This window comes from Notothenia rossii (genome assembly GCF_949606895.1).
Source record: "Notothenia rossii genome assembly, chromosome: 9".
NCBI lineage: Eukaryota > Metazoa > Chordata > Actinopteri > Perciformes > Nototheniidae > Notothenia > Notothenia rossii.
This window is the reverse complement of record NC_136907.1, coordinates 80,547,069-80,563,013: the sequence shown is the minus strand read 5'-3', so window position 1 is coordinate 80,563,013 and position 15,945 is coordinate 80,547,069. Positions and strand designations below refer to the sequence as shown.

The 15,945-nt window shown below is 42.4% G+C and overlaps 2 protein-coding genes across 3 annotated transcripts in view; one reads left to right on the top strand and one right to left on the bottom strand.

Annotated features, from left to right (window-relative positions):
* Window positions 1-4,093: 4,093 nt before the first annotated feature.
* Window positions 4,094-9,990, bottom strand: LOC307018663 (transcriptional regulator Myc-1-like). Its single transcript, XM_079649010.1, has 4 exons — window positions 9,792-9,990; window positions 6,331-7,023; window positions 5,368-5,571; window positions 4,094-5,171 (listed from the first exon to the last, which is right to left on the bottom strand). The coding sequence occupies exons 2-4, from the start codon at window positions 7,013-7,015 to the stop codon at window positions 4,891-4,893; spliced, it is 1,170 nt and encodes a 389-aa protein (XP_079505136.1). The 5' UTR covers window positions 7,016-7,023; window positions 9,792-9,990; the 3' UTR covers window positions 4,094-4,890.
* A 2,301-nt stretch (window positions 9,991-12,291) lies between these two features.
* Window positions 12,292-15,945, top strand: part of vcpip1 (valosin containing protein (p97)/p47 complex interacting protein 1) — a 30,195-nt gene continuing 26,541 nt past the window's right edge. Inside the window, exons 1-2 of one of the 2 annotated variants that reach the window (XM_079648978.1) lie at window positions 12,292-14,751; window positions 14,875-15,105. In XM_079648978.1, coding sequence (XP_079505104.1) covers window positions 12,766-14,751; window positions 14,875-15,105 — 2,217 coding nt within the window. In that variant the 5' untranslated portion in view covers window positions 12,292-12,765. The remainder of the gene's footprint in view (window positions 14,752-14,874; window positions 15,106-15,945) is intronic. The other variant, XM_079648977.1, reaches the window with a different exon arrangement.

Below are 15,945 nucleotides of genomic sequence, written 5' to 3'. Positions count from 1 at the left end.
TTTATAGTTGCCAACGGGGAGCCTTATTGTAAAGTGTGAAACAAATCACTGAGATGACCCTTCAAGACCCTTGAGGTGTTCCTCCAACAAACTCTCTGGGCGGTTTCCTCTCAGTCTACGGACATGTCCTTTGACGGTCGACCAAGCTCTTTCTATATGTTGGGTATGACTGCCGTCTGGGGGTTCACCACCTGCTGTGGTTTATGGTGTAGTGGTTGTACCCCATGTTACTCAGCACTCTCCTGTATGCCTCCATCACTAATAATGCTACTTCCTGACTTAACATGCCGTCTAATCAGAGGGACAAGGTGGCATCTTGATCGTGTCTCCACTAGATTCAACACTAGTCTCCGCCTTTTGTCTTTAACTCCCATCATTCCGAAGACCCATTTGTTCCTTCCTATGTCCAAAGCGACCACGTGCATACCAACAAAAAATAAATCATAACATCATCTTAGTTAACAAGAAAATGCACACAAATTACAGTAACAATGGTTGCACATCATGTTTGAAAATGCCATACTTGTTTATTAGGTGCATTGTGTAACATAAGTTAAGGATCATTATACAGTACTGGTCCATATTGATTTGTATTCTCTTGTACAAGAAAGCCCAGTCTATAACTGCCGAACATAGGAACTGGGTACAGTACCTTCTCCCAGACACAAAAACTCAAATAAAATAGTTTACTTTATCAGCATTGGTATTACCAATGCTTACTATTTGTTTGATACCAATGTGGTAATACAATTAATGAAAAGAACATGGTTTGGGTTCGTTCTTCAGATATGACTTTGACGTTTAATGAACTCCAGCTCAACAAACCATATTGTAATATCTAAGTAATCATCTTGAAACATGACATTAATCTTTGTAATATACACACATCTTATTGTGAGGTTGATTTGACATACACTACACCGCTCTTCAACACTGCTTTGACGTTAGCTTGTCTACATAATCGATCATAGCGAATTTAAATTAACCTTATCAATGCATAAAGTTACCTACCTAATAAAATATCTCTAACTTACAAGGATGACCTTATTTTACCAACCTCAAACAGAAGCCGTTTGTTCTACATTATCCCACTTCTCTATTATGTTTTAACTTGGAGGCTACGATTAGCATTGTTAGCAAAGATGTAGCTACAACTTGCTTACATGCTAACCCAAGCCTTAACATTCATTAACGTTAGCTGACTAAAAACATAAGCAACACATAAATAAAGTAATCATATTTAATTTACCGCAAAACCGCATTCATGCACCGTCTGTTTTAAATGCGGAGCGAGTCACAATAGTCCGATATAAGCATGAAGAATAGTCCACAAGGCAACAGCACAACAAACACGGCCGAGTTCAAGTTATGTTCTCCGGATGAGCTGAGCAGGCAGAGCCCCTGTAGCTTCACGGGGCTGCTAGCAGAGAGACAGGAAGCTAACAACAGCAGTCACTGGACAGACCTGTCACTCAATGTGACCACGCCCTAATTTATGCATCACTTTAAGGCGTAATATAACTTAAACAAATTATAAATGGTAGTAACTCATTAATAAATGGTGATGTGTTGTACACGTTACAATAAGGCTCCCTTTTGGCAGTTATACATGTTAGTAACTCATAAATAAATGGTCATAAAGAGATGCCAAGAAACATCGAGATGGAAGGAGGGGGGGGGGGGGGGAATCAACTCAGTGAACAACAGATACCAAGGAGGCTGGCTGATGAAAAAGACGAAGTAAGCTAAGTAGCCAATATAAGGCTTAGTCATCTTGCCAAATAGTGAGCCTGTGTTGATGAAGAAGATGAAGTAAGCTAAGTAGCAGAGCCGGCACGACCCATTAAGCGACATAAGCATTACCTGAACCTCATCATGACACTAGAGAGGACGGCAGGATTGTAATTTCCCGTGTTCAGTGAATGCAACAGAGGCAAGACACCAGACCAACCAGAGAATTGAATGGAAATAAACATCTGTCTTATTGGCTGACAGGTAACTATCCTGTGAGCTGTGACAATGTTTAAAATAAACTGTCAGTCTTTCTCGAGTGGTGGTTCACACAACAACCCCAGAGCCACCACTTGAGCCAGGTAAACAAGGTATGTACATGTCAGTAAACTTCCAAGTTATGCGAACATGTAAGCAAAGCATAAATTACAGCTATGTTGCCGTTACTTTGAATCGCGGGGGTAAGCTAAACCGTTAGCAAGTAGCTATAGCTAGCCAGATATATTAAATAAAAACTTTGTCATATAATCTAAATTTAATGTTCTTTAGCGTTACCTGGTGATTTCATAGAAAGCTCTCTGGGAAATGTTGACTTACTGTTCGACATGAAGCTAGAAGCTACCTTACAGTACACAGTTGATCCTGAGTCCTGTCAGTGAAAGTGTTTCATAGTTAGCTTAGCTAAGCATCAACCTAGCACTGAAATATATGGATGTTATGTGAAAAAGTCAGCTGAAATGGTGGCATAGTCGCCACTGCTTTACGTGTCGACAGCATGTTTGAACGTATTTGCAGCAGTACATGTGGCTGTTTGGCCACTGACGTTGCCATAACAACACCTGACTTTAAATGTGCAACCTCTTTTGCGACAGATTTTTGCATGAAATTATAATTCTTCTGAATGATATTCCTATTGACAACTAGTTTCTATGTGAACATTATGAGATGGACAGCCAGAGAGAATAAATGAAAAATAGTTATGAAATACTATATGACAAAACAAGAATACAGTTTAAAAGGGGAGTGATCTGCTTACAGTTCTGTTTCATATGGGTGTTGAGAGATGTATCCATAGATCTCTTAATTTTGCTCCCAAAGTGCACCAGATTGATGCTTTTAACGTCAATATATATATTTTTTAATCTTCCCGGGGGAGCATGCCCCCGGACCCCCCTAGAGGAGGTTAGGTCCACGGTGTGTACATGCTTATTTATACAATATGTGTGCTTATGCTAACATCATAAGACAAAAGTTGGTTCCGTGTTGTGTGTAGTGAGAACGCGCTAGAGCGAGGGGTGCCCCCAAGCCACAGTTCGCTTAGTGCCCTCAAAAGTCTAGGGCCGGCCCTGCTAAGTAGCCAATATAAGGCTTAGTCATCTTGCCAAATACTGAGCCTGTGTTGATATGTGAAAACTATGTTAGAACTGGTTTATAAATGGTTCTTAATGATTAATAAAGTGTTTACAACCTAATCCATAACCTATTTATGAACCCTTTATGAATACTTCATAAGGGAAGTCTTATTGTGAAGTGATACCCACGTTTCTGGTAAATCTCTGCTTGTTGTAAACAATCCCATTATTTTCCATTTCTATATGACACTGTACTTTCCAAGCAATAACTGTGTTCAATATCTTTATTAATATTATTGCACTGCGTAGTTACTGTACATTTGTATTTCAACATTTCTACTTTTTTAATGCTATTTTATTTCTATTTGAGATGTTTACATTTTGGATTGTTTATTTCTAGTCTTTTAGTTTCTCTAATGTACAATACTGTACAGTCACCTGTCTGTCTCTCACCTGTCTCTCTCTCACCTGTCTGTCTCCCACCTGTCTCTCTCTCACCTGTCTCTCTCTCACCTGTCTGTCTCCCACATGTCTCTCTCTCACCCATCTCTCTCTCACCTGTCCGTTTCTCACTTGTCTGTCTCCCACCTGTCTCTCTCTCACCTGTCTGTCTCCCACCTGTCTCTCTCTCACGTGTCTGTCTCTCACCTGTCTGTCTCTCAACTGTCTCCCTCTCACCTGTCCATCTCTCAACTGTCTGTCTCTCTCTCACCTGTCTGTCTCTCACCTGTCTGTCTCTCACCTGTCTCTCTCTCTCACCTGTCTGTCTCTCACCTGTCTGTCTCTCTTCTGTCTCTCTCTCACCTGTCTCTCTCTCACCTGTCTGTCTCTCACCTGTCTGTCTCTCACCTATCGATAAAGTACTTCTTATCTTACTGTATTTATCTTTGTTATATATTGAAGTATATGAATGGAAACATGTCACTAGAGGTACACAAAATAATTATGACCCTGAAAATAAATGCAAAGACAAAAACAAATAAGACAACATGTGTTACTGAAACAGGACCTCCATTTTGAAAGGGCTTTTAATGCACTTCCTCTCGTGCTGAACACAAATATAAAAACAGTTTTTAAACAAATGGTGAATACAAAACACAACAACCCCAACACCAACAGGGAGAGTTATTCTTTAAATAAACAGACACATATTATATAACTAATATATATATTCATGATCAGCTGGGAGCACCTGCGTCACATGCTTTTAAATAAAAAACACTGATGAGGAAATAAGGTTATCAAATAACACACACCTTGGAAGTTAGTGACTCCCGGGAAGCATATCTGACACACACACACACACACACACACACACACACACACACACACACACACACACACACACACACACACACACACACACACACACACACACACACACACACACACACACACACACACACACACACACACACACACACACACACACACACACACACACACACACACACACACACACACACACACACACACACACACACACACACACACACACACACACACACACACACACAATGAGTCAGACTGAGGTTTAAGATAACAGATATATAACTTTCCATTTTATTACACACACAAATGGAATGTGTGTGTGTGTGTGTGTGTGTGTGTGTGTGTGTGTGTGTGTGTGTGTGTGTGTGTGTGTGTGTGTGTGTGTGTGTGTGTGTGTGTGTGTGTGTGTGTGTGTGTGTGTGTGTGTGTGTGTGTGTGTGTGTGTGTGTGTGTGTGTGTGATGATGAATCCATAATGAAGGCACCCCTTAGCTGCAAAATGCTAACGTGTTAAGTATAAAATGTCCAGTTTTCGGTCACGGTGAAGTCCTGAGTGTCTGCAGTGTGTGTCTCAGCTTCCTGTTCCTCCTCCTCTGCGCCTCCTCCTCTCTCATGAACCTCCCCTCCTCCTCCCTCAGCTCACAGATGAACTCCGTCGCTGTTTTCAGGATCAAAACCTTCGCTGCCTTCACGTTGTTGGCGACGGCCGGCGTCTCTTCCCTCAGAGCCGAGAAGCTTCTCTTCAGATCGTTACGACGATTCCTCTCCAGGACGTTGTGAGTCCGTCGCCGGGCGTGAAGATCGTCGCCGGCGTCGGCTGATAACAGACGAAGATAAAAGGAACCGGATTACTTTCAGTTACTTTGGGATTACCTCGGTTCCAAATGCAAATCAACAAAAGAGAAAATAGACAATAAGAAGACCACAGAACAAGATCTTAATTACAGTTGGGAAACGAATGACAGAATAATAAAGAAACACTAGTGTGGGGGGCCGCAGACCCTCTGACTGACCCAGTTTGGAGACAGGATGTCGGGGGGGTTGTGGGGCGGCGTAGTTGTGCTGCTGGATGTCAACGTTACAGCGTTTCAGGATCGAAGGGTTCGAACGCTGTGATGGTTTTCGCCTCTCCACCGTCACCACGTCAATCTCTTCCTCCTCCACTTCGTCCTCTTCCTCCTCCACTTCCTCCTCTTCCTCCTCCTCTTCTTCGTCTTCTGGGAAAAATTAAGGAAAATATTCTGGAGTTAGAGCATTGCAATAAAACACTACGAGCTGAAGAGATTTTAACGTTTTATCCTAGGACATAAAATACGTCAATAAATATATCACTGGTGGATTTAGAAACTGAGGTTGCTAACAAGCGTCTAAGTGAGACGACTAAACGCCATCAAGCCTAACATTAGCCTCCTTTAGCTTAGCAGTGGTGACGTGAAGTCATGTGACCGTGCTGTAGTTCCTTTATAGCCCAACATTAGCCTCCTTTAGCTTAGCGGTGGTGACGTGAAGTCATGTGACCGTGCTGTAGTTCCTTTATAGCCCAACATTAGCCTTCTTTAGCTTAGCGGTGGTGACGTGAAGTCATGTGACCCTGCTGTAGTTCCTTTATAGCCCAACATTAGCCTCCTTTAGCTTAGCGGTGGTGACGTGAAGTCATGTGACCGTGCTGTAGTTCCTTTATAGCCCAACATTAGCCACCTTTAGCTTAGCGGTGGTGACGTGAAGTCATGTGACCCTGCTGTAGTTCCTTTATAGCCCAACATTAGCCTCCTTTAGCTTAGCGGTGGTGACGTGAAGTCATGTGACCGTGCTGTAGTTCCTTTATAGCCCAACATTAGGGGCTAATACGCGTCTATTCGCATCTCTGCATCGACTTTATATGTAATTACACCACGCAAAAAAAGTGCTTTGCGTCTGTCGTGAAAACACCTTGACTATTGAGTATAACTCTTTCAAAATAAAAGCATGCTGCTCACCTGATTCGCTGTCGCTGCTGCTGAGAGGCGGGGTCTCCAGACACGGTTCTGATGGAGCCTCCTTCTCTGTCAGCGGTTTGAAGGGAAACACCTCGGAGGGATCGATGCAGTTATTAGACTCCCTGCTGTCAGACCCTCTAATGTCAGACTCATTGATGTTAGAGTCAGAGCCCCTGCTGTCAGACCCCCTGCTGTTAGAGTCAGACCCCCTGCTGTCAGACCCCCTGCTGTTAGAGTCAGACCCCCTGCTGTTAGAGTCAGACCCCCTGCTGTTAGAGTCAGACCCCCTGCTGTTAGACTCCTTGCTGGTCGTAGTAGAGGATTCGCGGTGATTCTTGAGCGCCGCCAGCCTCTCGGACACCGCCTGCTCCAGCTTGTTAGCGGCGGAGAAGCTGCTGCTCCACATGCAGTCCTGGATGATGAAAGACTGCAGGAAAGTGTCTCGGTCGTCATCCAGAAGTTCAGTGACGGCCTCCAGGTGATCGGCGGCGTTCAGACAGACGTCGGACAGCGAGGGTCTCCTTCTGGGAGACAGTGGAGGAGTAGGAAGTAACTCAAACTTCTTCCATATGTCCTCTCCGTAAAAGTCCTCCACTTCTTTCTCCTCACCGTCCAGGAAGTAGGGCTGCACCGTGTCGTAGTCGTAGTCGTAGTTTCCTCGAAACATCGGCAGCACCGGCGGCATTATGGCCTCTGCATGAGAGGACATAAAACAGGAAGTTAGAGTTCTAATTCAAACATTAACACACTTATTGTATTTTATTCAACAAGCTGCATTGAATGTATTATTTAGAAGTGCACCAAATATGCAAAATCTACTTCTTCATGTCTCTTCTATATCAACATGTGTCCCCTCTTCTTCATGTCTCAACATGTGTCCCCTCTTCTCCATGTCTCTTCTACATCAACATGTGTCCCCTCTTCTTCATGTCTCTTCTACATCAACATGTGTCCCCTCTTCTCCATGTCTCTTCTACATCAACATGTGTCCCCTCTTCTTCATGTCTCAACATGTGTCCCCTCTTCTCCATGTCTCTTCTACATCAATATGTGTTCCCTCTTCTTCATGTCTCTTCTATATCAACATGTGTCCCCTCTTCTTCATGTCTCAACATGTGTCCCCTCTTCTTCATGTCTCTTCTACATCAACATGTGTCCCCTCTTCTTCATGTCTCAACATGTGTCCCCTCTTCTTCATGTCTCTTCTACATCAACATGTGTCCCCTCTTCTTCATGTCTCTTCTACATCAACATGTGTCCCCTCTTCTTCATGTCTCTTCTATATCAGCATGTGTCCCCTCTTCTTCATGTCTCAACATGTGTCCCCTCTTCTCCATGTCTCTTCTACATCAACATGTGTCCCCTCTTCTTCATGTCTCTTCTACATCAACATGTGTCCCCTCTTCTTCATGTCTCTTCTACATCAACATGTGTCCCCTCTTCTTCATGTCTCAACATGTGTCCCCTCTTCTCCATGTCTCTTCTACATCAATATGTGTCCCCTCTTCTTCATGTCTCTTCTATATCAACATGTGTCCCCTCTTCTTCATGTCTCAACATGTGTCCCCTCTTCTTCATGTCTCTTCTACATCAACATGTGTCCCCTCTTCTTCATGTCTCTTCTACATCAACATGTGTCCCCTCTTCTTCATGTCTCTTCTACATCAACATGTGTCCCCTCTTCTTCATGTCTCCTCTACATCAACATGTGTCCCCTCTTCTTCATGTCTCTTCTACATCAACATGTGTCCCCTCTTCTTCATGTCTCTTCTACATCAACATGTGTCCCCTCTTCTTCATGTCTCTTCTACATCAACATGTGTCCCCTCTTCTCCATGTCTCTTCTACATCAACATGTGTCCCCTCTTCTTCATGTCTCTTCTACATCAACATGTGTCCCCTCTTCTTCATGTCTCTTCTACATCAACATGTGTCCCTTCTTCTTCATGTCTCTTCTACATCAACATGTGTCCCTTCTTCTTCATGTCTCTTCTACATCAACATGTGTCCCCTCTTCTTCATGTCTCTTCTACATCAACATGTGTCTCCTCTTCTCCATGTCTCTTCTACATCACTATGTGTCCCCTCTTCTCCATGTCTCTTCTACATCAACATGTGTCCCCTCTTCTCCATGTCTCTTCTACATCAACATGTGTCCCCTCTTCTCCATGTCTCTTCTTCATCAACATGTGTCCCCTCTTCTTCATGTCTCTTCTACATCAACATGTGTCCCCTCTTCTTCGTGTCTCTTCTACATCAACATGTGTCCCCTCTTCTCCATGTCTCTTCTACATCAACATGTGTCCCCTCTTCTCCATGTCTCTTCTACATCAACATGTGTCCCCTCTTCTTCATGTCTCTTCTACATCCACATGTGTCCCCTCTTCTCCTTATTTTCATCTAAAGTAACAGACACAGAATCAGCACTTTTGAAACAGGGCTGAAACAGAGGGGATTATGGGTAATGCTGCAATGATCTGTCTGGTGTTTCAGCCAATCAGAGACAGGCTCTAGATATATATCTGAGACCTGTGATATACTGATGAAGAACAGTATCATAGAGGTCCTTTAAGGTTAATCTGTGGGTATATTTAAGAACGTTTTGAGATATTCTCCCTATTAACCCATTGAGGGGCTGAAAACAGCATTTGAATCAGAATAAGTAACAAAAATTAACAACACAAAACTCCCTTCAAGAAACAGCAAATTAAGAGTGTATTATGTAAAAATGTAAGGTTAAAACTATAGAATAAGACTCATATACAAATATTAATTATAAATAGAGTTCATTCTACAATTCGGCTTTAGAAAACAACTAAAAAACACTTTTAGAAAATAGGTCAACAACAACATTTAGTATGACAGGTTCCGAGACGCAAGAATCTCCTGTAAAAACCTGAACATCTAACTTAATACTCTAAAATTACAGTTTTAAGTTACAGCTAACTAAATAAAGTGTATGTTTAGTGTATAAACTAATAGCAGATTAAATTCGGCATACTCTTTAGATTGATGTGGTGATTAATTATCTCATTGCAGAGCGTCAAAAGAAATACAACTCTAGATTAAAGTTGACAGTACAGTAGCGACACAAAACTCCCTTCAAGAAACACTAAATTAAGGGTTAATTGTGTTAATATTAAAGGTTATAACTATAAAATAAGACTCACATGCAAAGATCAGTTATCAATAGAGTTCATTCTACAATTCGGCTTGAAAAAACAATAACAAAATACTTGTTAAAAAATGTCAACAATAACAATAAGTATGACAGGTTCCGAGACGCAAGAATCTGCTGTAAAAACACGAAAATGTAGCTTAATACTCTAAAAAACAGTTTTAAGTATCAGCTAACAAAATAAAGTGTATGTGCAGTATATGAACTAATAACAGGGTTAAATTCGGCATACTTTCTAGATGAATCTGGTGATTAATTATTCCCGTCATCATGAGCAACTCACCGTTATGACTCCTGGAATAAAGTTGTGCAGATGTGAAAAAAAGATGTCCAGATGTTTCAGTGAGTGAATATTAAATCGTCCTTGTGGATTTATTTATCCAACAATGCAAGAGTTTATATGTATAATTCTCTCAATTACGAAGTTAAAAACTACACTTGTTAACGCTGCGTTGTCTCAGAGTGAATCAACTCAAACAGCTGCTTCCAGACATTTAATACTCCGTTTGTTTCTACATCCGCACACATGGGCAACTTTCTGTGAGCGATGCAATCCCCAAAAAGATTAGTTAGTGGTTAAATGGCATCGTGATAATTTAATTCAAAAATGTCTATGTGATCAAGAGTAATCTTTTGGGCTAGATTTGAGGTTAAAAGCAGCAAAAACATGCGTTTAAAACAGGGTCTGTTTTACTCCGCGGATGTGCAGTGAAGTGATGTAAGGGGGTGATGCGGTGCTAACAGTAAATGATCGCATGAAGTTCTGGGAACTCTGCTAAGTCATGAAAAACATGGTTAAATACAAAAAATAAAAAGACACATTTAGAGGAATTAAATGTAAATAAAATAACTAAATTAAATTCTAGAAAAAATATAGAAAATACAGAAAATAATATAAAGAAACATATGAATGTAAATGAATGAGAAAACCAGAATTAAAATACACAAACAAATCAAAATAACATGAAATGACCATACAATTAAATTCATAAAAATGGAAAGAAAAAGACAATTAAGAAAGTGTAATTAAAAAAATAAATAATGACCATAAAAATAATAAACACAAAATAGTTTTAAGAACAAAATAAAAAAATATTAAAGAACATTTTTGTTTTAAATTAAAACATAAAGAGATAAAATAACCTCAAACATAATCAAACGATTATTTATTCAAACATTTAATGAATGAATGAAAGATATTATTCATTACACCGCCCTCTGGCTGTACATGTGTTATCAACACACAACACTATCCTATTTAAACAAGGGTCACTAGTGTTTCTGTTATGTTATCATTATGTGTTGCGGACATAGGTTGCGGGTTACTGCTGGCGCATGGGGAAACAACGCCCCCCTGTGGTCAATTACAAGAAGTGCATGTTATGATGTTTAGGTTTATGGTCGCTATGACGACATGAAGATCTTTATTTTGCAGGCTCAAAAAACACAGTGAAATTGAGGGATTATAAAACTAAATATAAACACAAGACAAGAGTACATGACAAGTATAACGGCTGTTAGTGTTGTTTCCACTTATTAAATACTCATAATTACCACAAACAATAATACAATCATTAAAAAAATTGCATTGCACAAATAACATGTATCATCATCAATAACTACTCCTTTTCCACTGCATTAAATGTATTTATTGAACGTATAGATGCTTTTAGATTGTAGATTTGTAATTGTTTTTATGTGTATACTAAAGCTGCCAGAAAGAAATAGTGGTGTAAATTAAATACTCTAGTAGGCTAAATGTTTTTCTTTGGTTAGTCAGTATTATGCTGTAATATAATGATACAATGACACACATTATACGTGTATTCCCTGAGTAATACACATGGCACTAAACCACACAACTGAAAACAACTGTGTCCAAAAATAAAAACGTTAAATACATTTTAAAGACCATATTTATACAATAATTTGAGAAAAAGTCCCTTCTTTCTGCCCAGCGTCGATTCTGCCCAAACTGCCATGACTCTGCTGTATTTACTTCAATACAATGCATTCTGGTAAATGTAGTCAATTAACCTTTATCGTTCATGATTCTAATAATTTAACAATCTATAATTGTTACAACAATACATGTACTCTTGTTTCTGAGTGAGAGTGACTATAATACAAGTGAGAAAGCATTTCATTTGATTCACGTCTGTAAATATGTTAAAGCGTTTACGTAATAGAACTACAACTCCCACAGTCTAGCGTCATGACGTGGTTATAGCAACGGAAAAGGGAGAAGAAAAAAACAGCCGCTTCCGTGATGTTCCTTTATTTACTTAAGAACACATAAGAACATCATATGTGTTATATACAAACAAGTGGACATCTGGGGTAAAGACCTAAATTAATACAAAATGCATTAAATAAATAAATAATGAACAAAACGAAAAAAACCTGTTCTGGTGACTTCTCTGCACAACCAAGCGTCTCCGCAGCGTGTTGCATTCTGGTAAATGTAGTAAATTAAACTCGAACGTTGGTGATTTCTATCATATAACAGTCTCTAAGTGTTTTAAAAAGATGTTCCCTCTTGTTTTCAATGATAGTGACTATGCGAAGAGTGAAGGAGTGGTTATTTTGATTCACTTCTGTAAATATTCTGTAAAAATAGTCTGTGTGTTTACGTAACAAAACTACAACTCCCACAGTCTAGCGTCATGACGTAGTTAGCACCGGTAAAGGGAGAAGAAAAATACTGCCGCTTCCGTGTTGACTTTTTGTTCCTTTATTTATTCAAGAACACATAAGAACATCATATGTTTCTTATACAAACAAGTGGACATCTGGGGTAGAGACATAGATTAATACAAAATACATTAAATACATAAATAACGAACAAAACGAAAAAACAACTCTTCTGGTGACTTCCCTACACAACCAAGCGTCTCCGCAGTGTGTTGCATTCTGGTCAATGTAGTCAATTAAACTCTACCCTTCGTGATTTCTATCCTCTATCAGCCTCTAAGTGTTTAAAAAAAATGTTCAATGATAGTGAGTACAACAAAAGGGAAGAAGCGATTATTTTGATTAACTTCTGTTTATATTCTGTAAAAATAGTCTGTGTGTTTGCGTAACAAAACTACAACTCCCACAGCCTAGTGTGATGACGTAGTTATAGCAACGGAAAAGGAAGAACCCAGCCGCTTCCGTGTTGTTGTGGTGTTGTTCTGGGTTTCTCTCGTCTCTCATCATGAAGCTCCTGATCCACTGAAGCTTTTTCTCCCCTCCACGTCCCCATCCTTACCGACATGTCCCTGCTCCAGAGCAACAAGAAGAAGGACCGGCGGATCCTCTCCGGCTCGTGCCCGGACCCCAGGTGCGGCGCGCGGCTCTTCTTCCCCTCGGGCTCCGCGAGCATCGAATGCACGGAATGCGGCCAGCGGCACGAGCAGAAACACCTGCTGCGCGTGGAAGAGGTGACGGACCCGGACCTGGTGCTCCACAACCTGCTCCGAAACGCCCTGTTGGGGGTCACGGGGGCCCCGAAGAAAGGCTCCGAGCTGGTGAAGGTGATGGGGCTCTCTAACTACCACTGTAAGCTACTTTCCCCGGTGTTGACCCGTTACGGCATGGATAAACAAACCGGAAGAGCCAAATTGCTGCAGGAAATGAACCAAGGCGAGATGTTTGACTGCTCCCTGCTGGGCGACAGAGCGTTTCTCATAGAACCAGAACATGTGTCCACTATGGGTTATGGAAAAGACAGATCTGGGAGTTTAGTTTACCTCCATGACACTCTGGAGGAGGTGAAGAAGGCCAATGGCAGCATGGAGTGTTTGATCCCGGTCCATGTGGATGGAGACGGGCACTGTCTGGTCCACGCCGTGTCCCGAGCGCTGGTGGGAAGAGAACTGTTCTGGCACGCTCTGAGGGAGAACCTGAAGCAGAACTTCAAGCAGAACCTGGACCGCTACAAGGCGCTTTTTCAGGATTTCATCGACGCCGCAGAGTGGGAAGATATCATCAACGAGTGCGACCCGATGTTCATCCCGCCGGAAGGAGTGCCTCTCGGGCTGAGAAACATCCACATTTTCGGGTTAGCCAACGTTCTGCACCGACCCATAATCCTGCTGGACTCCCTGAGTGGGATGAGGAGCTCCGGGGATTATTCTGCCACCTTTCTACCCGGGTTGATGGCCGAGGAGAAGTGCAGGGGGAAAGACGAGAAGCTCAACAAACCCATCTGTATCGCCTGGAGCAGCTCCGGGAGAAACCATTACATCCCTCTGGTGGGGATAAAAAACACGGTTCTGCCCCGACTGCCGGCTCGTTTGCTTCCCAAAGCGTGGGGCGTCCCTCAGGATCTCATCAGGAAATACATCGAACTGGAGCCGGACGGCAGCTGTGTGATCGGAGGAGATCGTAGTCTTCAAGATAAATACTTGATGCGCCTGGTGAACGCCATGGAGGAAGTGTTCATGGAGAAACACAGCATCCACCCGTCACTCGTGGCCGACGTTCACCAATACGTGTACAGGCGCACGGGCGTGATAGGCATCCAACCCGAGGAGGTGACGGAGGCGGCGAAAAGGTCCGTGATGGAGAACCGTCTGCATCGATGTTTGATCTGCGGCGCCTTGTCCGAACTCCACGTCCCCCCGGAGTGGCTTCTTCCAGGCGGGAAACTTTACAATCTCGCCAAATCCACTCACGGTCAACTGCGTCCCGATAAGAATTACAGCTTCCCGCTCAACAACGTGGTTTGCTCCTACGACCCCCAGAAAGACGTGCTCATCCCCGATTATAAAATGAGTTCCTTGAATACTTGTAATTGGTGTCACGGTACGTCGGTGCGTCACATCCACGGCGACGGGGCGGTGGTTTATCTGGACGGGGATCGAACCAACACTCGATCCGACGGAGGGAAATGCGGATGCGGTTTCAAACACTTCTGGGAGTCCAAAGAGTACGATAACCTCCCCGAGGCTTTCCCCATCACGCTGGAGTGGGGCGGTCGTGTGGTCAGAGAGACGGTTTACTGGTTCCAGTACGAGGTCGAGGCGACGCTGAACAGCAACGTGTACGACGTGGCCATGAAACTCGTCACCAAACACTTCCCGGGGGAGTTTGGCAGCGAGACATTGGTGCAGAAGGTGGTCAACACCATCCTGCATCACACCGCCAAGAAGAACCCGGACGAGTACAACCCGGTGTCCATCGACGGAGCTCACGACCAGCGCCTCACCGACGCTATGGACCAACAGCCGCCAACGAAGATCATCCTGACCGGCCAGGCATCTAGTTTTACTCTTATTCTACACTTAACCTAATTTTCATCTAATTTTCTTCTAATTTTAACCTAATTTTAATCTTATTTTAATCTAAATTTCTTCTAATTTTAATCTATTTTCCTCCAGAAATCGAAGACGCTGCACAAGGAGGAGCTGACGATGAGCCGAGCGGAGCGCAGCCTCCAGCAGAGCATCAGCGATCAGGCCTTCGTCACGCAGAGGCGCCGGACAGACAAACTGAAGCAGGAGCAGAAGGGGAACCGTCGTTCTTCATCACCTACTGGATCTCCAGAAACATCCTCCTCTTCTTCAGCGCCCGCCACACCCACCAAAACATCCTCCTCCCCCTCCTCCAATGTAAGTACTGCTTTATTGTTTAATGTTATTAAAATAGTTCTCTAAGGTAATGTAGAGAATTAAATAGTGCTAAACATAGTATATATGATACGCTAATCAAACCGTATATTCATTTACAACAGATTAAGGTTCAATCTAAAACGGTTGAAGAAAATACGTCTCATTTAAAAACTTGATAAACTGAACCAGGAATTATTTTATACCATAAATAAAAAATCTTGAATGGATAATACATGAGAGTAACACCTACGTCACTTCGGGCGAAAAGTACGGCCCCGCCCACTTTTGGGGGAAAACACAGCTGTCGTTTGAACGGCGGTCGATACACATTCTGAAGTTTTTGCCAATCTGATCAGAGATGTTTGAAAACCGTGGATTTGTGGATCTTCAGAGAGCCCGAGTACGACGGCCGGACAGGAAAACAATCACATGAAATCATTGGAAACCGACAAGCGGGCTCGATATATGCTTAAATTACAATCAGTAGGCGAGGCCGTCATTTCACCAGCTGTTACTCTCATGAGCGAGGCGGGAAATAATAGTTGTATCGTGTCAGCCAAGCTGCTGTGTCGTCTATCGCACCTCAAACATTAAAACGAATCCAGAGTTACGTGTTTCTGGACTTCCTCTAAGAAGAAAGGACAAAGAAGAGCTCTGAGGCTTCAGGCTCGATCGCCGTTCAAATGACAGCGTTGTTTCCTACAAAAGTGGGCGGGGCCGTAAAGTGACGTAGAGGTTACTCCCATCTGTGGACATCGATCGCCTGCTGCTATATTTAACCATATATCGAGCCCGCTCGTCGATTGCCAATTATTCAATGTAATTGTTTGGCCATCGTAT